Source organism: Panulirus ornatus, chromosome 11 (assembly GCF_036320965.1).
Source record: "Panulirus ornatus isolate Po-2019 chromosome 11, ASM3632096v1, whole genome shotgun sequence".
In the NCBI taxonomy this organism is placed as follows: domain Eukaryota; kingdom Metazoa; phylum Arthropoda; class Malacostraca; order Decapoda; family Palinuridae; genus Panulirus; species Panulirus ornatus.
Genome location: NC_092234.1, coordinates 44,194,374 through 44,218,524, shown reverse-complemented (window position 1 = coordinate 44,218,524; position 24,151 = coordinate 44,194,374). Strand labels below are relative to the sequence as shown.

Below are 24,151 nucleotides of genomic sequence, written 5' to 3'. Positions count from 1 at the left end.
AAATACTTTAGCAGCTCTCAAAAATCTTCATACAGTGAACTAATTATTAGTATAGTTATATGAAAGTACTGCAGATTTGGTAATTAGTATGCAGTAGAAAATTGTAAGCAAAAGAATATTGATTATATAAAAGATTACAGTGTTCAAGTGATATGCATCCTTTAGAGATTATTTTATACATAATTACATCTCTCTCCTGAGTGAAGCAGCATCAAGAACAAATGAATGATGCCCTCATTTGCATACATCTGCCATCCAGCTGCCATGTGCAGTGCATCAGAACCACCATCATCCAGAGCCAGTCCCCTAAGACCACTGTGTGAATTACCCTGACTGCTTTACATCCTCTTCAGCCCACTGACAGCATGTTGCTCCCTGTATGCCTCATTCATTTAGTTCATTCTATCCCATGCACTCCTTTTGTCCTAAGTATTCAAGCCCTGATACCTCAATACCCCCCTTCATTTCATCCTTCTTTCTTCTCTCCCTTTTCCTCACAATCCTTCTGCTTCAGACAAATGGATTCCCTTTGTCAGCATTTCTTATCCCATCCTTACCAAATAATCAAACCATTCACCACGCTCTGGTTGTTCCTGTCAGTTAGACTGCACTTATAATAACAGTAAGCCACCAATCGGGAAGATATATTACTAGGACTGGCCACCTTGGTATTGAGAGCATTAGGGATGGCTGCATTATTGGCCTCAATTCCCCCTCCCCCCCAGGTTTACCCTATTTTGCCACTTCACCCATTCACATTCAGATCTCCTGGCATCAAAATTTGATGTCTTGCAACAGAACTGCCAAAATACTCAGTCACCATCACCTAAAAACCATTCCTTTCTTCTCTTCCCCTCACTATCAGATGAATCCCTCACATCATAAATCAGATGTGTTAGCACTATGAATCCCTCACATCATAATTCTTAAACTCATATCCTTACTGTCTTTAACATATTCCTAGAAGTGCTGCATGGACCCACCCAAACCTTTCTTCTCCTTCCAACATAATTTTCCTCTGAACCCAAACATCCAGGTTCCTCTAATTGAACATAGCATATATGTCTCACCTTTTAATCCTGGTTTACAGTCTCAAACATTTAGACACCACAGCTGGAGCCTTTGGCTCATTCGTCATGTTCTGTTTTTGGAAAGTGATAATCCAAAGAGGGAAGGTGTCTAGCTTCTTGCTTAGTCAACCAGGAGATATATGGGTAGTAGTCTTTCCTCCTTATCCCAGAGAAGGATTTAAAAAGGAATAATTTTGAAGTGGCAAAATGGGATTCAGAGAGCTATTTAGCTTTCTTACAATTTATTCGAGGTGAAGTCTTGATTTTTTTTTTTAGGAAAGTGGAATCCACTTAGAGTGTGTAGCCAAAGTTATGCATGAGAAGAAAGATCATGAGAGGCAAGTGTTTTGGGAGCAGCTAAATGAGTGTGTTAGCGGTTTTGATGCACGAGACCGGGTTATAGTGATGGGTGATTTGAATGCAAAGGTGAGTAATGTGGCAGTTGAGGGAATAATTGGTATGCATGGGGTGTTCAGTGTTGTAAATGGAAATGGTGAAGAGCTTGTAGATTTATGTGCTGAAAAAGGACTGATGATTGGGAATACCTGGTTTAAAAAGCGAGATATACATAAGTATACTTATGTAAGTAGGAGAGATGGCCAGAGAGCGTTATTGGATTACGTGTTAATTGACAGGCGTGCGAAAGAGAGACTTTTGGATGTTAATGTGCTGAGAGGTGCAACTGGAGGGATGTCTGATCATTATCTTGTGGAGGCTAAGGTGAAGATTAGTATGGGTTTTCAGAAAAGAGGAGAGAATGTTGGGGTGAAGAAGGTGGTGAGAGTAAGTGAGCTTGGGAAGGAGACCTGTGTGGGGAAGTACCAGGAGAGACTGTGTACAGAATGGAAAAAGGTGAGAACAATGGAAGTAAGGGGAGTGGGGGAGGAATGGGATGTATTTAGGGAATCAGTGATGGATTGCGCAAAAGATGCTTGTGGCATGAGAAGAGTGGGAGGTGGGCTGTTTAGAAAGGGTAGTGAGTGGTGGGATGAAGAAGTAAGAGTATTAGTGAAAGAGAAGAGAGAGGCATTTGGACGATTTTTGCAGGGAAAAAATGCAATTGAGTGGGAGAAGTATAAAAGAAAGAGACAGGAGGTCAAGAGAAAGGTGCAAGAGGTGAAAAAGAGGGCAAATGAGAGTTGGGGTGAGAGACTATCAGTAAATTTTAGGGAGAATAAAAAGATGTTCTGGAAGGAGGTAAATAGGGTGCGTAAGACAAGGGAGCAAATGGGAACTTCAGTGAAGGGCGTAAATGGGGAGGTGATAACAAGTAGCGGTGATGTGAGAAGGAGGTGGAATGAGTATTTTGAAGGTTTGTTGAATGTGTCTGATGACAGAGTGGCAGATATAGGGTGTTTTGGTCGAGGTGGTGTGCAAAGTGAGAGGGTTAGGGAAAATGATTTGGTAAACAGAGAAGAGGTAGTAAAAGCTTTGCGGAAGATGAAAGCCGGCAAGGCAGCAGGTTTGGATGGTATTGCAGTGGAATTTATTAAAAAAGGGGGTGACTGTATTGTTGACTGGTTGGTAAGGTTATTTAATGTATGTATGACTCATGGTGAGGTGCCTGAGGATTGGCGGAATGCGTGCATAGTGCCATTGTACAAAGGCAAAGGGGATAAGAGTGAGTGCTCAAATTACAGAGGTATAAGTTTGTTGAGTATTCCTGGTAAATTATATGGGAGGGTATTGATTGAGAGGGTGAAGGCATGTACAGAGCATCAGATTGGGGAAGAGCAGTGCGGTTTCAGAAGTGGTAGAGGATGTGTGGATCAGGTGTTTGCTTTGAAGAATGTATGTGAGAAATACTTAGAAAAGCAAATGGATTTGTATGTAGCATTTATGGATCTGGAGAAGGCATATGATAGAGTTGATAGGGATGCTCTGTGGAAGGTATTAAGAATATATGGTGTGGGAGGCAAGTTGTTAGAAGCAGTGAAAAGTTTTTATCGAGGATGTAAGGCATGTGTACGTGTAGGAAGAGAGGAAAGTAATTGGTTCTCAGTGAATGTAGGTTTGCGGCAGGGGTGTGTGATGTCTCCATGGTTGTTTAATTTGTTTATGGATGGGGTTGTAAGGGAGGTAAGTGCAAGAGTCCTGGAAAGAGGGGCAAGTATGAAGTCTGTTGGGGATGAGAGAGCTTGGGAAGTGAGTCAGTTGTTGTTCGCTGATGATACAGCGCTGGTGGCTGATTCATGTGAGAAACTGCAGAAGCTGGTGACTGAGTTTGGTAAAGTGTGTGGAAGAAGAAAGTTGAGAGTAAATGTGAATAAGAGCAAGGTTATTAGGTACAGTAGGGGTGAGGGTCAAGTCAATTGGGAGGTGAGTTTGAATGGAGAAAAACTGGAGGAAGTGAAGTGTTTTAGATATCTGGGAGTGGATCTGTCAGCGGATGGAACCATGGAAGCGGAAGTGGATCATAGGGTGGGGGAGGGGGCGAAAATTTTGGGAGCCTTGAAAAATGTGTGGAAGTCGAGAACATTATCTCGGAAAGCAAAAATGGGTATGTTTGAGGGAATAGTGGTTCCAACAATGTTGTATGGTTGCGAGGTGTGGGCTATGGATAGAGATGTGCGCAGGAGGATGGATGTGCTGGAAATGAGATGTTTGAGGACAATGTGTGGTGTGAGGTGGTTTGATCGAGTAAGTAACGTAAGGGTAAGAGAGATGTGTGGAAATAAAAAGAGCGTGGTTGAGAGAGCAGAAGAGGGTGTTTTGAAATGGTTTGGGCACATGGAGAGAATGAGTGAGGAGAGATTAACCAAGAGGATATGTGTGTCGGAGGTGGAGGGAACGAGGAGAAGAGGGAGACCAAATTGGAGGTGGAAAGATGGAGTGAAAAAGATTTTGTGTGATCGGGGCCTGAACATGCAGGAGGGTGAAAGGAGGGCAAGAAATAGAGTGAATTGGAGTCATGTGGTATACAGGGGGTTGACGTGCTGTCAGTGGATTGAAGCAAGGCGTGTGAAGCGTCTGGGGTAAACCATGGAAAGCTGTGTAGGTATGTATATTTGCGTGTGTGGACGTGTGTATGTACATGTGTATGGGGGGGGGGGTTGGGCCATTTCTTTCGTCTGTTTCCTTGCGCTACCTCGCAAACGCGGGAGACAGCGACAAAGTATAAAAAAAAAAAAAAAAAAAAAGTCTTTCCTCCTTATCCCAGAGAAGGATTTAAAAAGGAATAATTTTGAAGTGGCAAAATGGGATTCAGAGAGCTATTTAGCTTTCTTACAATTTATTCGAGGTGAAGTCTTGATTTTTTTTTTTAGGAAAGTGGAATCCACTTAGAGTGTGTAGCCAAAGTTATGCAAAATTCATTTGGAGTGATTGGAAAGCATCAGCTTAGGGTAATGTACATTGATCATTCCTTGCCAGTCTATATGGTGAATATTATGGAGGCATCTGGCAAAATATCATGGCATGACTTCCCATGGCTCAAGGGAAAGGAGTCATGGGTGGCCTGTTGCTTTGAGTGAGATAGCAGGTTCAGGATAGAACATGGCCCCATTTAATATAGGGCAGGTGCAGGTATGGGTAGGTCTCACATAAGAGAATTTGTGGCATTGATGGCAGTGGATGAAATTTACATGACCTTTGTTTTAAAAGGTACATGATACACATGGATGTATATAGTTTGTGTTGAGTAGATACACATTTTATATGTACCTTACTGTGGTTTAGAGGCTCCTCTTCTCTTATGCTTGAGTTTGGAGCCAAGCTGTTGCATTATTCTTTTGTTCAATCAGGCTGTTTGAGGCTTTAGACTGCCTTTGTATCCACCATATCCTGGCTGGTTAGGGAAACATTGTAGATCTAGTACTTGTCCAGTTCCCACTTCAGCTCCTTCTCATGACAGTCCATAATATTTTTGAAAACTTTAAATCTGATTGAGTGTGTATACTTCTTCTTATCAGTATGTTTTGTAGGTCTAAAGATAAGTACACATGGAAAGCTTTGCATTTAGTCAAGAAATCATGAATTGATGTTTAATCTTAATTTTCAACAGGAGTTGGCAGTCTGTATAAAGGCTTCTGGATTAGTGCCTTTCAGCTAGTTTCAGGGATTTTTTATATCACCACATACGAAAATGTACGTCATTTCCTCCAAAAACGAGGATTGCAAGACTCAAGAATGCGAGCATTAGTTGGAGGAGGATGTGCTTCCCTGGTTGGTCAGACCATCATAGTTCCCTTTGATGTTATATCACAGCACATCATGGTACTGGGACAGCTGGAGGGCCGTGGAAATTCAAAGGTTGTCAACCCACTCAATATTGACTACCAGAATCGACGAAAAACACAGGTACTGTAATGTCCATCTGTATATCTGTCGGTCTATTTATCTATCTATCTGTCTATCTATCTATCTATCTATCTATCTATCTATCTATCTGTATCTCTGATGCCTGTTCCAACTGGAACTCCCTCAAAGGGGTGGCCTCAGCAACAGTCTCTGTAACTAAAGAACTCCAGTGCTGCGTCTTATCTTTTAGTGCCTCGCCCCTAACAGGCCACTGGCAGAGGGCAAGTCTAGCACAGTACTTACAGAGGCTCCTACCCTAATGTTCCTAATGACGACTTCTATCTAATGCACCTGCCTACTACTACTACTTAATGTTTCTACCTGATGATCCAGCCTAAATGTTCGTACCTACTTCTATTTAATACTCCTACCATTTTACCAAAAGGCAGGGCTAGCACATAGTGCTCACCGCAAGAAAGTCTAGAGTTACGAAGAATGAGCTGCATGAGTTAAGGGCTGTCAAGTGTTACATATGACAAGGAGAGACTGTTTGTTTGTGGACAGAATTCCTGTAGTCCACATGTTAGTGGACTATAGATCAGGCAGTGTGAAGGAGGATGGATGTGTTGGAAATAACATTTTTAGGACAATATGTGGTGTGAAGGGGTTTGATTAATTAATGAAAGGGTAAAAGAGAGATGTGGTAATAAAAAGAATGTGGATGTGAGAGCTGAAGAGGTTCTGCTGAAATGGTTTGGACATACATATTTCTAGAATTGGAGGGAAAAAGGAGAATGGGGAGACCAAATTGGTGATGGAAGGATGGAGTGAAAAAAGTTTTGAGTAATTAGGGCTGGAACATACTAGAGGATAAAAGGCGTGCATAGGATAGAGTGAATTGGAACAGTGTGGTATACTAGGGTTGACCTGCTGTCAGTGGACTGAACCAGGGCATGTGAAGCATCTGGGAGACCAAATTGGAGATGGAAGTATAGAGTGAAAAAGGTTTTGAGTGATTAGGGCATGAACATACAAGAGGGTGAAAGGCATCCACGGGATAGAGTGAATTGAAACACTTGTATACTAGGGTCGACCTGCTTTCATATCATATATTTGAAAACACCTGGATCTTTATTTCATGTTTTGGAATTGACTGCATATCATCTGAAACACATGCACATCCTTTTATTTGTTTTCATTGATGTATACATATATAAAGATGCAGAACCTTACTGTGTGACTTCATGTACTCATTTTATTTTTTCAGATTGCACTGGATATAATAAAAAAGGTGTACAAGATGGATGGTATTCGAGGATTTTATCGTGGCTATATGGCATCCATATCTGCCTATGTTCCAAACTCTGCCCTTTGGTGGTCTTTCTACCACTTTTATCAAGGTATCAAACTTATACATATCAGAAGACAGTGTCAGAGTCTTTGTTGAATATTTTCAACTGAAATTAAAGTCTGAAGAGAATAAGCACTCTTGTTCATTTAAAGTGGTTGGACCCACACATGGTAAGTCCATACCTCCCTAACAAAATTTTATCCAACCCAGCCAATTACTTTTACGTTGATCACTGTATAGCATCCCTGGAAAATGGAATGCCACAACTTCGTGTTTTTCATCCACTGCTGCTGCCACTAACAACAGCTAAAGTTGCAAGTCAAAGTCAGTCAGTTGTATAGATGTATCCTTTCTATAGCCCAAGTGGATGAGACATGCAGCAGTTATTTATTGGTGAGATTGTGGTGGAAAGGTGCAGGTAGCTTGAAAAGTTTGTAGAGATTTGAATTATAACACATGTGACAGATCTGTAAAATCTTGAGAATGATAGCAGCAGCAATATGATGTGTCACCCTGTGTGAATGGTAATGAAATTTCAGGATTTTGGGAATGGACTCTATTTACTATTATCATTCTGTCATTGTGAAGATAAACTGATAGCTCTTATGTCAACCAAAAATAACACAAGGCTACCCTTGCTTAAACAACATTCACTTTTTCTGGGGTTTATGTCACACACATATGTCTTGTCTTCTGCTGTTTTGTTTCATTGTTAAATTAATGGTTTTGTTGCTTGTATTATTATCTTTATCTAATGCTAGGGTGTACTTTCAAATAACATTAGATTGTATGTTGCACAGGGCTGGTTTAAGGCATGGGCTATTAGGTTGTAGTCTAGGATTATATTGGTATTCAGTTGATAGGATGTGCAACCCTGGTGCTAGAGATGTCATTATTTTTGCCATATATCTCAGTTTTCCCTCTGATTGTTCTAGACCACATCAGCCTTGTTGTAGGTCTTTAACCTCGAGGCCTGGGTTCAGGAATTTCCTTGTTGGTTTTTCTCAAACACTTATACCTCTATAGACAGAAGTTTGGTGAACTCTTAATGGGTAAACTGTCACAAAGCATTCGACCTCCTCTCATAAGCAGTACCACTATGGAAATCTTTCCAGGAATTCCTTTGAAGAGGTTATGGCTTATAAATTACAGAAACCTAATGTTAAAGTTTTTTCTCAAATTATTCTCATAGCAGTAAATGGCGAATAATGCTGTTTGTATCTTATAAGTGTGTCCTTCAAGGATGCCCTCTCTTGAATTTTGTTATCAATTTGACAGACCTTTGCAGGAATAGCTGTCCTGTCTTTTTGTGTTAGGAGATCAATTTTCCTTCCCCATCAGCATAAGTAGGAGATTACAAAAGTTTTAGTCAGTATTGATTGGTAGGCAGCTATCGACCAGGGGATTATATTACTGGTACTACCTGTTTAGGAATTGGGAAGGTCAGTGAGAGCTGCATAGTGGGTCAGCACTTCATTGGTTGTCCAGTTGCATCCCTTTGACCCAGGTAGCTGTCTTTCATTTCTTCTTCACATTTACGTGGACTGCTTGGATTCTGTCCACAGACATACAGTCATTCCGTGTCACACATGACCTCTGACAACACTTAACTCATACACTTCATTTTTCTTAACTCTAGATTTTTTGTGGTGAGTACTATGTGATACACTGCCTTTTGGCAAAATGGCAGGGGCAATAGATAGAAGTAGTTGCTTGGAACATTAGCTGGGAGTATTAGAATGAAGTCCGTTGGAACATAAGGTAGATTTTTTTTTTTTTTTTTCCGCTGTCTCCCGCGTTTGCGAGGTAGCGCAAGGAAACAGACGAAAGAAATGGCCCAACCCATCCCCATACACATGCATATACATACGTCCACACACGCAAATATACATACCTACACAGCTTTCCATGGTTTACCCCAGACGCTTCACATACCTTGATTCAATCCACTGACAGCACGTCAACCCCGGTATACCACATCGCTCCAATTCACTCTATTCCTTGCCCTCCTTTCACCCTCCTGCATGTTCAGGCCCCGATCACACAAAATCTTTTTCACTCCATCTTTCCACCTCCATTTTGGTCTCCCTCTTCTCCTCGTTCCCTCCACCTCCGACACATATATCCTTTTGGTCAATCTTTCCTCGCTCATTCTCTCCATGTGCCCAAACCATTTCAAAACACCCTCTTCTGCTCTCTCAACCACGCTCTTTTTATTTCCACACATCTCTCTTACCCTTATGTTACTTACTCGATCAAACCACCTCACACCACACATTGTCCTCAAACATCTCATTTCCAGCACATCCATCCTCCTGCGCACAACTCTATCCATAGCCCACGCCTCGCAACCATACAACATTGTTGGAACCACTATTCCTTCAAACATACCCATTTTTGCTTTCCGAGATAATGTTCTCGACTTCCACACATTCTTCAAGGCTCCCAGGATTTTCGCCCCCTCCCCCACCCTATGATCCACTTCCGCTTCCATGGTTCCATCCACTGCCAGATCCACTCCCAGATATCTAAAACACTTCACTTCCTCCAGTTTTTCTCCATTCCAACTTACCTCCCAATTGACTTGACCCTCAACCCTACTGTACCTAATAACCTTGCTCTTATTCACATTTACTCTTAACTTTCTTCTTTCACACACTTTACCAAACTCAGTCACCAGCTTCTGCAGTTTCTCACATGAATCAGCCACCAGCGCTGTATCATCAGCGAACAACAACTGACTCACTTCCCAAGCTCTCTCATCCCCAACAGACTTCATACTTGCCCCTCTTTCCAAAACTCTTGCATTCACCTCCCTAACAACCCCATCCATAAACAAATTAAACAACCATGGAGACATCACACACCCCTGACTGTATTGTTGACTGGTTGGTAAGGTTATTTAATGTATGTATGACTCATGGTGAGGTGCCTGAGGATTGACGGAATGCGCGCATAGTGCCATTGTACAAAGGCAAAGGGGATAAGAGTGAGTGCTCAAGTTACAGAGGTATAAGTTTGTTGAGTATTCCTGGTAAATTATATGGGAGGGTATTGATTGAGAGGGTGAAGGCATGTACAGAGCATCAGATTGGGGAAGAGCAGTGTGGTTTCAGAAGTGGAAGAGGGTGTGTGGATCAGGTGTTTGCTTTGAAGAATGTATGTGAGAAATACTTAGAAAAGCAAATGGATTTGTATGTAGCATTTATGGATCTGGAGAAGGCATATGTTAGAGTTGATAGAGATGCTCTGTGGAAGGTATTAAGAATATATGGTGTGGGAGGCAAGTTGTTAGAAGCAGTGAAAAGTTTTTTATCGAGGATGTAAGGCATGTGTACATGTAGGAAGAGAGGAAAGTGATTGGTTCTCAGTGAATGTAGGTTTGCGGCAGGGGTGTGTGATAAGGTAGATATATTAGATAATAGTAGCTGGTGGGAACATTAGATGGGAGCCTCTGAAAATGCTACACTAGAGTTGCCCTATGCCAGTGGCCTGTTAAGGGTGAGGCACTGAAAGCTAAGAAGCAGCAATGGAGTTCACCAGTTATGAAGACTTTTGCCATGGCAAACCCTTTGAGGAAGTTCCCAGGCATCAGAGATATAGATAGATAGATACTAAAGTCTTTGACCTGTAACTGCTTTTCTGGTGACTTTGCTCTGCCTCACTTTTAGTAAACCCCTTTCTGTATTGCTATTGGCTTTCTGAGGAGAGTTAATGAAGTACACTTTTTCATAGATGGGAATAAATGAAAATTATCAGGGAAGAGGGAAAGAGGGATGTGCAATTTTGCAATCACTGAGAGTTTGGGAAGGTGTTACAGAACAGGATGGAATGGAACAAGAATAGTGTAGGTGAAAGGAAAGATTGGAATTGTGAAGTGTGCATGAGTATGTTCATATGCACTTGTGAATATGAAGACTATGTGAAATAAGAGCAAAATGAAGCATTTCTGGAGAGATTTGAATAACTGTATGAATGGCTTTTAGAAGGAGAGAAATGTGGTTTAATGGGTGATATGAATGTGAAGGTGGGTGTGATGAACTTGGTGAGGAAGTTGGCATGTGGGAAGTGCATGGAATAAATGAGAAATGAAGCTCTCTTGTGGATGTCTGTGCTGAGAAGGGTTCATTCTTGCAGACACTTTTTTCATCAGCACAAGATGATCCACAGGTATACATGGATGAGAAATGATGGAAGAGAAGCACAAAAGGATTTGATTGACTATGTGGCAGCAGATGAAAGGTTAAGAAAGGCTGTGCTGGATGGTAGAATTGTCAGAGGATTCCTTGGAGACAACTTTTGCAGTTCTTGCAGGGGTGAGGATCAGGGAGAAGTGGAGGTATGGTTTTAGGAAGAATGGACAGGTAAAAGTGTTGGCAAGCGAGAAGATAAATCTTGAAGAATGCAAGGAGTATGAAAGGAGGATGACCAAAAACTGAAATGGAAATGCAGTAAATGTAGTCATGTGTGAATGAGGTGTTTAGAATATTTAGAGAAAGACTGTGTAAGGTTGTAGAATTAGTAGTTGTATACAGGGTCATGACATATAGTGGATGGATGAGATTAGAAATGCTGTGGATGACAAGAAAAAGGCATATGGTAGAATGCTCAAAAGGAATGTGCCAGTGGAAGTTCAACAAAGAAGGAGGGAAGAATATAAGATGTGTAAGTGAAATGTTAAGAAGCTGATAGAGGAAAGCAAAGAAAGTAGATGAAGGTTTTGGTAGAACGTTAAGTGAAAAGTTAAGGGAAAATAAGAAATTTTACTGGAAGGAGGTGAAAAAGGAGAGAGGCAGATGTAAGAGTGGAAATATTAATGTGAGAGGTAGGAAGGGGAGTTGCCGAATTGAAAGGAGGAAGTGAAGGAAGATGGAAAGTTTTTTGAAGAACTGATGAATGTGGTGGAAGGTGAGACAGCAGTTGTTACATTGTAATGGGGCTGAACAGATGTGTTGTGTCGTTACAAGAGCCTAAATTTCCTGAAATATAAAAACACACAAACTTTTATAACAATACTTCATAACACTTTGCTTTACTTTTACAGAGGGATAAAAAATTTCTTGAATGCACTTGGGCATTTGTTGCCATACTCGAGAGCAGTTCACTTCTTAGATGACTGTTACAGGTTTGAACTAGTCAGATCTCATGAAATACACAAATAAACTTTCTCTGCACACTTACAAATGCTTTACAAATAATTTTGAATAATATTGCACAATGGAGGATGAGAGTGTAAGAGAGGGATTAGATGAAATTAAAGGGCTGTTGCACAGTGCTTTCTTACATGGTTACTGGGAGGTAACTGATGCACTCATCTGTTTTGTGCTACACAGGGTTGCCATATATTTCAAAAGTGTTTGATTACCATTAGAGAGCAGGCTTTGAGGAATGACACACCAAAATTTAACATGTCCGTCAGATTTTTCAATTTTAGGGGAATTCTTTTCTTTTGAGTGTAGAGCAGTCACATTAGGTGCAAATGTGATGAAATTAGAAATTGATGCATCGTTCAGGTCATGATGTTTGTGCCATATTTTGATGAAATAGGAAAGTAATGCTCATTTTCCTGCCAGTATTATTGTGGTTCACTTAATCCTTTTATCAATGATTGTTTGACTTCACCTTATGAAGAGCACTTAGTCAGTAGTTAAGCTCAGTTGCTGAAGTTGGAAGTGTCTTTTATGTTTTACAGTCCCTTTCTGATAGTCTGCCAATGTTATTATTATGGAATATTATATCATAAGGTTTCAGTTATGAATTAAAGTGGTGTTAAAAATTTGCAAACCATTTTATGTAATATTTAAAACAATATATTTGCAAACCATTTTTATGAAATTAAAGACAATCTAGTTTTGCACAAATTTATAATAAATTACAACTTTGTGACAGAAAGCTAATGTTAGGCATTTTGTATCATATTTCAAACAGCTAGAACATATGATGTTCAGTCTTTAATATTGCCTATATGTTAGGGCAAGGTTCTTAATGATTTGTTTACAGCTGATGTGTCTGACATTTTTCCAGAGCAGCTACCCCGCATTACTCCTGAAGGTACATCAACCTTGCTGTTGCAGTGCATTGCAGCTCCACTTGGAGGAGTTACAACGGTTCTCCTTACCAACCCTCTGGACACTGTACGGGCAAGATTACAGGTCAGCTCAAATTACATCTGGAATATCTCTCATGTATAGATAAGTTTCCCAAGCCTGTTTCCCTATTTTGTTGAACCTAAAAAACGTGTTGCCAAGTGTTTTATGGTCCCATTAGCCATTTTGGGAGAGATGAAAGAAATTTTATACCTCATGGCCATTAAAGGGGTGCACAGGCTCAAGAAAACATTGATATTCCTCTATGACAAGTGCCCTGAGTTCACAATATGCTCTGCGACTTGTATGGGTTCCATTTACAATAATAGTCCTCACTTGAAACTTATCTCCCATGGTACCTGCACCTCCCCTAAATGTCTCTACCCCTATGGGTTATGGATAGCAGCTTTCAGGTTGGGTCAGTACCTTGGACATTTGCACCTACAGTTAGTTCTTTTGAAGAAGAGGGTAAATCTTTTTAGGTTGAATCTCCACAGACACAAGCACAAGAGGATAACATGTAGAAGGACAAGGGCTGATAACATACACACCACAACATATCTAATGAATTTATTTACTATCTGTGATAATTTGAGCATGTTTTCAAATTAAATGTTTTCATGAATTCACTGTTCTTTACTAAAAGGACTGTAGATATTTGTATCTTGTGTGAATTATAAATCTCCTTAACCATTATTGTTTTCTTTAAAGGTGCAGAGAACTGGAGGCTTCATGCGTACTTTTCAAGTTCTATGGGCAGAAGAACAGTTAGGCATTTTCAGAAAGGGCCTGTCTCCTCGGCTGTTCCAGTCTGTCATCTTCTCTTTCACAATCATATTGGGCTATGAATCTGTGAAGAGGTTCTCTGTCAGTGAAGAATATAAAAAGGAAGTCAGGTGGTGATGCAAATCGAATTCAAACCAAGTATTTATGTTAATATCATGATGTACACTTTAAGGTCTCAAATTCATCATTCCCAGATCTGGCAACTTCCAAAATCTGGCACCTCTGAGGCTACTGGTGCTCTTTGCAACCCCAGGCACTTCAACTTTTATGTAATGCCTGATCACTAGTCCACATTGTGCTTTTGGGATTGGAAATAAGGAAAATTTGATGTCATTAAACAACTGTTGTAATGTTTAACAAAACTAATAGAAACTAATTTATTGAGAGACTTAAACATCTCAAATTAATTTTAATTTACACTAAAGTGCTAGTTATCAAAATCAATTAGAAATGTACCCCATGGTCAGAAAAAAAGCTGTAGATTATTAAACATATGCAGATGCTCCCCAACATACATCCAAGTTCTGTTCTGGCCAACTGGTCAGATCTCTAAATGGATGTAAGTTGGACATATGTCAGCGCATGTAGAATTCATGTACCTGCACAGCATTCTTTTATCCTACTCAGTTTCTATTATGATTATCTCATTTTTTGTTAACCAGCTTTATTATATATTGTAGTTTCTTTTTACCTTTTATTTAAGATTCTTGAGTTCACAGATTGATTCATCCAAATTTTCAATGAACTTTTCAGCAGCTCCTTCGTTAGCACTTGCAGCTTCACCTGTTGCTCGAATGTTTTGTGCAATCCTCACCCACTCACTCTTTCAAAGTCTCAAAAAGACTTCTAGCCTTTGCCTAAATTGCTAGTAAGCTTAGTGGTACATGTCTTTGAATTTGATATTCCATCCACATCATCGACAACTTTTTCATTTTGTGGATGGGCCCCTTGTCGTTGTTTTGTTATTATTGTAAACTTCACACTTGCTGAAACTTTCACTGCTTCACCTATTTTATCTTCGTCTTTTGAAATTGTAGAGACCATCAAATGGGACAACTGTAGATCACGTGCAATCACAACTTTTTTCCTTAGTATTGGGTGATTACCTTAATTTTCATTCCAAATCAAGCATCTTCCTCAGCTTCTTGCCAGATCTGTCAACATGTGATGGGTTTTCTGCTTGCTCATCATCTTCTTTAGGGTTTAATACAAAAATGGTTTAATCCAGCACAAAAATTTGTTAGATTCACTCAAATAATGTGTGCTTACTGAATGGTAACTGAGAAAGATGCTGTGATGTACACAATGCTGGGATCGTCTGACATTCAGTATCATATACACGCAGCCATTAGCGTTGGTGGACATATGACCAAGTGCAGTCTTTATATTTACATATTTTTTTTAATTTCTATATTTTCCGGTTGTATGTACGGATGTTTGTAAGTTGCAAAGGTCATAAGTCAGGAGCATCTGTATATTTTCTTATTTTTCTATAACTAGTACTGCACTAAACATTCAGAAAGCATGGTTATACATAGATACAGTTTACTGTATTGTAGTTACCTTTAATGGATGGAGAGGGGGAGCTGGTCAAATGTTGTTGTGTCAGCAGGAGGGGAGGGGGGTTGTAGGGGGTTGGGGAAAAGGGATGTGGTTCATATGCTAGGAGGGAACAGGTACAGGCAAGAGGCTGTGGGTAAGCACAGCAGGTGGGTAAAGACAAGTGCATGCAGAGCACTGGAAACAAGTGTAGGCAGGAGGCTTGGAGTAAGTACAAGCAGATGCTTGGCACGAGAACATGGCCTTTGATAATACAGACGAGTGGAGTTTTGTTGCTGGCTGTGGTTGTCAGCAGAACTTTGAAGTGCTCATAGTATAAGAGGAACACCTAGGATACTTACTGGTATATTTCTTTAAATATACTCACAGTAAACAGACAAAAAGATAGACAGACACCAAGACTGAGTCGTAGAAGAAAACCACATACATACACACATTGTAGCATTTTAGTGGAAGGGTTGTGGATTGGTGGAATATACAAAGCCGGTGGTTTCCAGACTTCACTGACTTTTACCCTCCTAACTTGGAAAAAATTTTGATGTGTCCTTCCATCCTCTTCCAAAAGACCCAAATAAAATGAACGTGGTCAGGGCCAAGAGTGATCTAGTGCAATTAGTGCAGTACATGATTTTTTCTGGCTTATCCCCCCCCCCCCTGCCTTTTTTTTTTTTTTTTCAAACATTATACATATATGGGACTCCAAGCTCATAACTAGGCTTCCCCTGCAAACAGCATATTACCTCAAGAAGGGTAAACCAGACAATTTTGAGAGCATTTGATTAAGCAACGACAGTATTATTACTGCTGGTTTGAAAATATTTGAAAAGGTACTTGATGGTAAAGAAGGTCCTGAAGATGTATTGCTTTGAATGTAGCACTGTCTTCCTGTACTGCACAAACATTTAATTACACACACACACACACACACACACACACACACACACACACACATATGGCATAGGCTAGGGTGTGTATGTTTATATACAGAGTGGTAAAGACATATTACACATTTACAAGGTTAAGATCTTAGATGGGCAACATGAGTGTAAATCTCTCCCTGTAAAACAGATATGGTAATCACAAATAGTAAACTCACACACACAAATATGGCAGAATAGGAAAGGGGAACAAAGAAACTCGGAAGAAAATAGTGAAGACAGGGTAGGAGAAAATTCTAAACTCTTCCATAAATTCATAATGAGTAAATAGTTAGTTGAAGAATAGTTGACATGCCAAAGGGATTCAGAAGGAAAAGTTGTATATTATGATATAAGGTGGTATGAAGTACTGAATGACAAGATTAAAAGTACTTCACAGTGGAAGACACTTTAACCCCAACACAAATGGGATGTAATGTGGAGGAGGTTTTACAAACCATTAAGTGATTCAGAAAAGACATAAACAGAATACTAAAGGGTCATGATCTGTACAAGGTTAACTGTCTTGACATTTTACCATATTAGCAGTAGATGTGTGTAGGTACACATAGGAACTACTTCAGATACTGTTCAAGATGTGTTTTGAGTGAAACTAAGTGCCAAGTGAGTGGAAAAATGCAAACATCATGCCTATTGATAAGAAAGAAGAGGTGTTCAACTACAGACTAGTCTGTCTGATGAGGATAACCTGTAAGATACTAGAACAGATGATCAGAAAGCAAATAGTTAATTTCCTGTAGAGTTGAATGCATCTAAGTGAGAGACAACATAGTTTCTTGGAAAGGAGGATATGTGTAACAAACCTTAGGTTTCTTTGAGAAAGTGAACTTGGTTTTAGACAAATTATAATGTTTGGTGGATTGTTTATATCTAGACTGCTTGAAAGCATTTGACAATGTACCAAATGGGAGGCTGATTAAGAAGCTTGATCATGAGGCAGGAGTAAGTGGGATTACTCCTCCAGTGGATATAAGATTATCGTAGTAGAAGGGGAGCATACGATACATGTCAGAGAAGTCTTCTCAAAATGGGTTGGGGTCATCAATGGAGTGCCCTAGGGTTCTGTTCTAAGGCCATTACTCTTGATGTATGTGAAGGACATGCCAGAATGTGTGGACTCCATTGTGAATGTATTTGCATTATTATTTGCATGTATTAGAGGTTTATGTTGTACCCAACCTTTGCCAGAGCCTCACCTGTAGAGAATTTTGAAAGAAACAAACTGTGCTGTTAAATTTAAGAAGTGCATTCTTCTGGTACATGGATAAGAAAATATTCAGCAAATGTATCATGTGATATATTGGACTGAAACTAGAATATACCTCTCATATTTGTTCACTGCTCTTAAAGAAGCACAAAGAACTGAGAGAAGGACCAGAGGTGAGCAACAAATATGATACTAGAATTAACCCATTGACTCCAGCTACTTTAGGTCCAAGATGTTATCCCTTTGCTGTTCTTACAATAAATATTTAGGAAATATGATAACTGTGTCTTGTCTTAACATTTAAAAGGTTTGTTTTTGAAGAAAATTGTTTATATAAAGCAACATAGTAGACAGTTATTGAAGTGTGTAGTGAGCTGATCCATAGTATAGTGGTTAACATTGCTGACTGTGATGCATTTACAAGCTGCCAGGGTTTAAGGGCGTAGGCTTGATTCCTGGTGGTTGTGGCAGTCATTCCACAGTCAACTCAGCTATTCATACTTCCCAAGGGGCTGGCTGATAGATTGGGTACCTGACTTAGGCTAGGTATACTATATGTATGTGTTATATTTTTTCTTTCCTTCATGCATTTGTGCTGTTTCCTGTGGGGTAGGGTGGTGTCAGGAATGGATGAAGGCAAGAAAGTACGAATATGTTCATGTGTATATATGTATGTGTGTACATATATGTGCATGCAAGTGGATGTGTCTCTTTTGTTTCCTTGCGCTACCTCACTAATGTGGGAAATGGTAATCAAATATGAAAAAGAAAAAATCTTTATATTTATTTATTATACTTAATCACTGTTTCCTATGTCAGCAAGGTAGCGCCATGAAGTAGGCGAAGAATGGCCCGTCCACTCGTATACACATATACATACATAAACACCCATATACATATCAACATATACATACACATACTCAGACATATACGTATAAAAACGTGTACATATTCATACTTGCTTGCCCTCATCTATTCCTGTTAATTAGATGGTCTTGACTGAGGCATACATTTGCCTGTGCCTTATCTGGTAATATAGAAAGAAAGAATGAATGTTTGGACTGCAGATGTGCCGGATGTATGGTGTATCCCTCCCAATGGCATAATATATATACATATAGGTTCAGTATAGCATGTTAGTGAGGTAGTGCAAGGAAACAGATTAAAGAATGGCCCAACCCACCCACAAACACATGTATATAAACACATGTATATACATACACACCCACACATACACATATACATACCCATACATTTCAGTTTATACATAACTATACATACACAGACATATACATATATATTATTTATTTATTCATTATTTATTGATAGATAAAATACACATATACACATGTACATATTCATACTTGTTACCTTCATCCATTCCCGTTGCCATCCTGCCACACATGAAATAGCATCCCCCTCCCTCTGTGTGCATGTGGGGTAGCGCTAGGAAAAGACAACAAAGGCCACATTCGTTCACAGTCAGTCTCTAGCCATCATGTTTGATGCACCGAAACCACAGCTCCCTTTCCACATCCAGGCCCCACAAAATTTTCTATGGTTTACCCCAGATGCTTCACATGCCCTGGTTCAATCCATTGACAGCATGTTGACCCCAGTATACCACATCATTCCAATTCACTCTATTCCTTGCATGCCTTTCACTCTCCTGTATGTTCATGTCCCGATTGTTTTTACTCCATCTTTCTACCTCCAATTTGGTCTCCCACTTCTCCTCGTTCCCGCCACCTCTGACACATATATCCTCTTTGTCAGTCTTTCCTCATTCATTCTCTCCATGTGACCAAACCATTTCAATATATCCTCTTCTGCTGTCTCAACCACACTTTTTATTACCACACATCTCTTACATTTTCATTACTTGCTTGATCAACTCACCTCACACCACATATTGTCCTCAAACATCTCATTTCCAACACATCCACCTCCTCTGCACAACCCTATCTATAGCCCACGCCTTGCAACCATATAACATTGTTGGAACCACTATTCCTTCAAACATACCCAGTTTTGCTCTCCGAGATAACATTCTCGCCTTCCACACATTCTTTAACACTCCCAGAACTTTCGCCCCAGTAATATATGTTTTATTATTCAGATATGTTTATGTGCATAATTTGAAAAAAAAGGTTTAAACATTTTCTTTGCTTTCTGGCACTGCAGTAATTTTGCACCATCCACCATGCCAATTTGATGGTTATTGACAACCCTGTTATTTTCCATGCTAGAGATACTTAAGTATTCCATAAACAGCACATTAGCAGTCGGTGGGCTAAAAGAGCTGAGGTACACTGAGAAATTTGAGGCCATGAATTTGTACACTGTGGAAGAAAGGAGATTAAGGAGTGATTTGATCATAATGTTTAATTGAACTTCCTTAGTATCATCAATGGATAGTTCTTCAAAAGATGTGAAATAGAACAACAGTGGGCCATTAATATGAGAGTAGTGTTTGATTAGAAGAAAGTGAGTCTGCATAAGGATTTGATGTTCCCATGGTTTTTTGAGAAAGTGATTGACTTGCATTAGATGGAAAGAACAAGACTGCCATGGTGTATTGGGACAGTTTGTGGGATTTATGGATCTTGAGAAATCATATGATAAGAGTAGATGGAGATGCTTTAGGGAAGGTCTTAGAATATACAGTTTGTGAGGAAAGCTGCTGGAAGCAGAGAAGTTTTTTATCAAGGGTGTAAGTCTTGCTTACAAGCAGGAAGAGAGGAGAGTGAAAGTTCCAAGTGAAGGTTGGTCTGCGTCATGGATGTGTGATGTCACCATGATTGTTCGGTTCATTTTTAGATAGGGTGGAGAAAGGGGCAAGTATGCAGTCTATTGGGGATGAGAGGGTGGAGAAAGGGGCAAGTATGCAGTCTATTGGGGATGAGAGGGCCCAGGAAGTGAGTCAGTTGTTGTTTTGCTGATGATACAGCACTGGTGGCATATATGAGTGAGAAACTGCAGAAGTTGGTGACTGAGTTTAGAAGAATGTATGGAAGGAAAAAGTTGAGAGTGAATATGAATCAAAGGGACAGATTAATTGGGGTGTGAGTTTGAATTGAGAAAAATTGTAGGAAGTGAAGTGTTTTAGATATTTGGGAACAGACATTGCAGTAAATGAAAGCATGAAAGAGGAAGTGAGTCATGGGTAGGGAAGTGGTTGAAGGTTCTGAGAGTACTGAAGAATGTTTGGAAAGAGAATTATCTGGGAAGGTAGAAATAGGTATGTTTGAAGTAAAAGCAGTCCCAGGAGTATTATATGGATTTGAGGCATGAGCTATAGATGAGGCTGTGTGGAGAAGGGTGGATGTGTTGGAAATGAAATGTTTGAGAACAATATGTGGCATAAGTGTGGTTTGATCGATTAAGTGATGAAAAGGTAAAGGAGAATTGTGGTAATACAAAAAGAGTCTGGTGAAGAGAGCAGAAGAATGTGCTGAAATGGTTTGGACATATGGAGAGAATGAGCAAGGAAAGGTTGACAAAGAGGATATATGTCAGAAGTGGAGGGAACAAAGAGAATAGAGAGACCAGATTGGAGACGTAAGGTTGAAGAGAAAAAGAATTTGAGCGATCGAGGCCTGAATATGCAGAAGGGTGAGAGGCGATCAAGGGATGGTGCTAATTGGAAAGATGTGGTGTACTGGGGTCAACATGTCAGTGGATTGAACCAGGCATGTGAAGCTTCTGGGGTAAACCATGGAAATGTCTGTTGGGCATAGTTGTGAATAGGGATTTGTGCTTTCGATGTATTACACATGACAGCTAGAGAGTGGATGTGGCCTTTCTTCATTTGTTCTTGGTGCTGCCTAGCTAACACGGGAAACAGCGATCAAGTGTGAAAGAAAATTACAAAGTACATACCTCAAAGTTTATCAACATATCTTGTGAGAATCAGATGAAAGATTAAGGTGAATAAATCATGGAAGTAGAATTTGCTTGTCAGCAGCACATCAGCAAACGGGTGAAGTATGACAAAGTGCCCACAGTTATCTGTCTTGAAGTTGTATGCCTTCCCTTGTTTTCCGGTGTAAATACCAACATCCATTGATAATACCGACCTGTAATGATTTTACTTTCCTCCAAGCAATTTGATATATATATTGTAATTTTTTTCATTCGAGATGCTTCATGGCAGAAAAATGTTGCTGATTTTGAACAAGAATTAATTGAACTGATAATATGAAATTTTTGAGAGTTCATCTTTCTTTCAAACTATTTGCCATTTCCCGCGTTAGCGAGGTAGCATTAAGAACAGAGGACTGGGCCTTTGAGGGAATATCCTCACCTGGCCCCCTTCTCTGTTCCTTCTTTTGGAAAAAAAAAAAAAAGAGAGGAGAGGATTTCCAGCCCCATGCTCCCTCCCCTTTTAGTCGCCTTCTACGACACGCAGGGAATACGTGGGAAGTATTCTTTCTCCCCTATCCCCTATCATATGTACTATAATACTTGATCTTAAAACTGATAACATTGGATGAGTTACCAGAGAAGGACTATTATCTCTGCTGACACTGAATCCTTTTACCCTGGACTTTCAATGATTCTCCCAGCATATTTAGCCCATGTTCTCTGAGGATGAAATGTAAAACCTGCCTTTCTGGAGGTATCTTCCTCATCACAGCAAGGTAGCACTCTTATTTTCTTACCTTCAACCTCAGCTGGGGGCAAGGTTACACCTATAGCACTCAGACTAGGGCATTACTTGTTGCTATTTTAATTTACATGTATGTTTTGGATCAGGAATGGTTAATACTTTGGAAAATACAGTGGAAAAGTACAGATGCAATATTATTTAAAACATGAATTTATATATTGGGGAAAGAAAACACCACAAGTTATGATTTATTTGACGGGTTATTAGTCTGGTTAAGAGATAACCAAGATCCAGAAAGATTTGAAATTTGGGAACTATTTGGCTTCAATGTTGCAGGATTTGAGACTTTAAAGTGTATAATGAAGGCTAAGTGTTTAAGTTGCTGTGGGTAAATGAAATCTCTAACAAAAATTATTATTGAAGTTTCACTATTGTTATGAGAGGAATGAGTAAATTCAGGTACAACTAAACATGCATCTCTGTCATTTACATCATACGTTAGGCAACCCAGAATAAAGCTTCCACTCTAAAAGTGATTATTGTTGATGGCAGACATAATCAGATGAATTTTTAAGTGTTTATCATAAAATGTATCAGTCTTTTTATTGTATCTATGTATATATTAATATTTGATGGATTAATGTGGGATGAAAGAAGTATAATTCTATAAACATTTGAAATTCTTATGGTATTAATCAAAACGCCTTTTTTGTATTTTGAATAGTAAAAGATTTTAATGTAAAGTATGTATAGATTAGGAAGTAAGTTATCACATTCCATACTCAGATATCTTTTGAAATATAACTGAATGTTGGCTACAATATATAGTATTTGGGAAACCTTCAGCATATATATATATACATGCTTTATTTTATACTTGACTGCCATTTCCTGCGTCAGCGAGGTAGCGCCAGGAAACAGACGAAGAATGGCCCATCCACTCATATACACATAAATGCCCATACTTGCACATATAGTGGAAAGTCACCTTTATTTTAGTTATGTACTCGACAGTGAACGAAAAGGAGTACAGACTCAAGGAACTTCTCACCCCAAAGGAGAACATTTCATTGCTGCTGATTGGAGTGCAGACTTGAAGCTGCAGGAACCTGATAAAAGGGGTTCTGGGGTTACTTACAGAATATCGAGACAATAACATAATTGTTTTTTAAGGTTTGCATAGAAAAACAGAAAGCTGCCCAAGCATGTGCAAACAGACACAAGACCACTACAAAAGCAAATATTAGATGGTATATCCAGTAGATCTCTCACTGTTGCCTTTGTAAGTATAAGAGCACAAGAGAATACTCCTCGTTAACTATAATTATAGTGATGCTTGTAAAGAATAACGCATTCCATTAAAGCCATGACAGATGATTACTTTTCCTGATCAGGGTAAGTTGAGGGATGGGTAAAGCTAGGAACCCGAAAACCAATGAATATGCAAATAGCCACTGATTATCATACAAACTCAACACTGGAAGTATATGATGAAGTGTAGTTCCCTCTATATCCTGCAACCCTCACACTCAAAAGGAGATAATGTGCTCTATGTTGACAGCGAGTTGTTTGCTGGGGAAATATATATTTTTAAGCTTGTTAAAGGTGGCAGGGCTTTGAAGTTTAAGAAAAAGGATTCTGATGAAACAACTTTTAAAGAAATATGGCACCACAACATGAATTTTTTTTTTCCAAAATCGCTGATATGTGACGTTTACAGTAGATTATAATGTAAAAAAATGAAATATAGATATTTATTAACAAATAATTAGACAATAAGCACTTATATAATGGAAACCGTAATCAATTACCTTGAAATGATATACTTCTAAACCAGGAAACATTAAAGGCAATATAAACACCTGTGTAAAAAACCTAACCTTTGTGCTTATGACTTAATTTTTTTTTTCTTTGACACCGCCGATATTTCCCGGTGATTTTTATGACTCGTAATACAGACTAAAAAAAGTTATTAAAATAAATATGTTAAACTAGACAATTAATCTGGACTTTAACACAAAGACCTTGAAGTTAGGGTCGTATTGAGTTAAGGACTTAACAACCTAACAATATCATACAAATGTTCAATGTTAACACATTTACGAGTAAAGGAAGAAGATAATATGGCCATAACATTTCTCCACCACTTATTACACACGTACAACATTATACTGTACAGTTCAGCTCATATAATAAGTTTCTTTTACGTAAATATATTGAAATGGCTCATGATTGGACATGAGAAATTGCAATGATCCGGGAACACCTAATTCACCTGGAAAATAAATTGCCATATTCTGAT

The 24,151-nt window shown here is 39.2% G+C and overlaps 1 protein-coding gene across 1 annotated transcript in view; it reads left to right on the top strand.

Moving 5' to 3' along the window:
- Positions 1 to 22,533, top strand: part of LOC139751450 (solute carrier family 25 member 44) — a 32,485-nt gene extending 9,952 nt beyond the window's left edge. The window contains exons 4-7 of the mRNA XM_071666866.1: positions 5,074 to 5,369; positions 6,577 to 6,709; positions 12,685 to 12,812; positions 13,458 to 22,533. Coding sequence (XP_071522967.1) covers positions 5,074 to 5,369; positions 6,577 to 6,709; positions 12,685 to 12,812; positions 13,458 to 13,649 — 749 coding nt within the window. The 3' untranslated portion in view covers positions 13,650 to 22,533. The remainder of the gene's footprint in view (positions 1 to 5,073; positions 5,370 to 6,576; positions 6,710 to 12,684; positions 12,813 to 13,457) is intronic.
- The last annotated feature ends 1,618 nt before the right edge of the window (positions 22,534 to 24,151 follow it).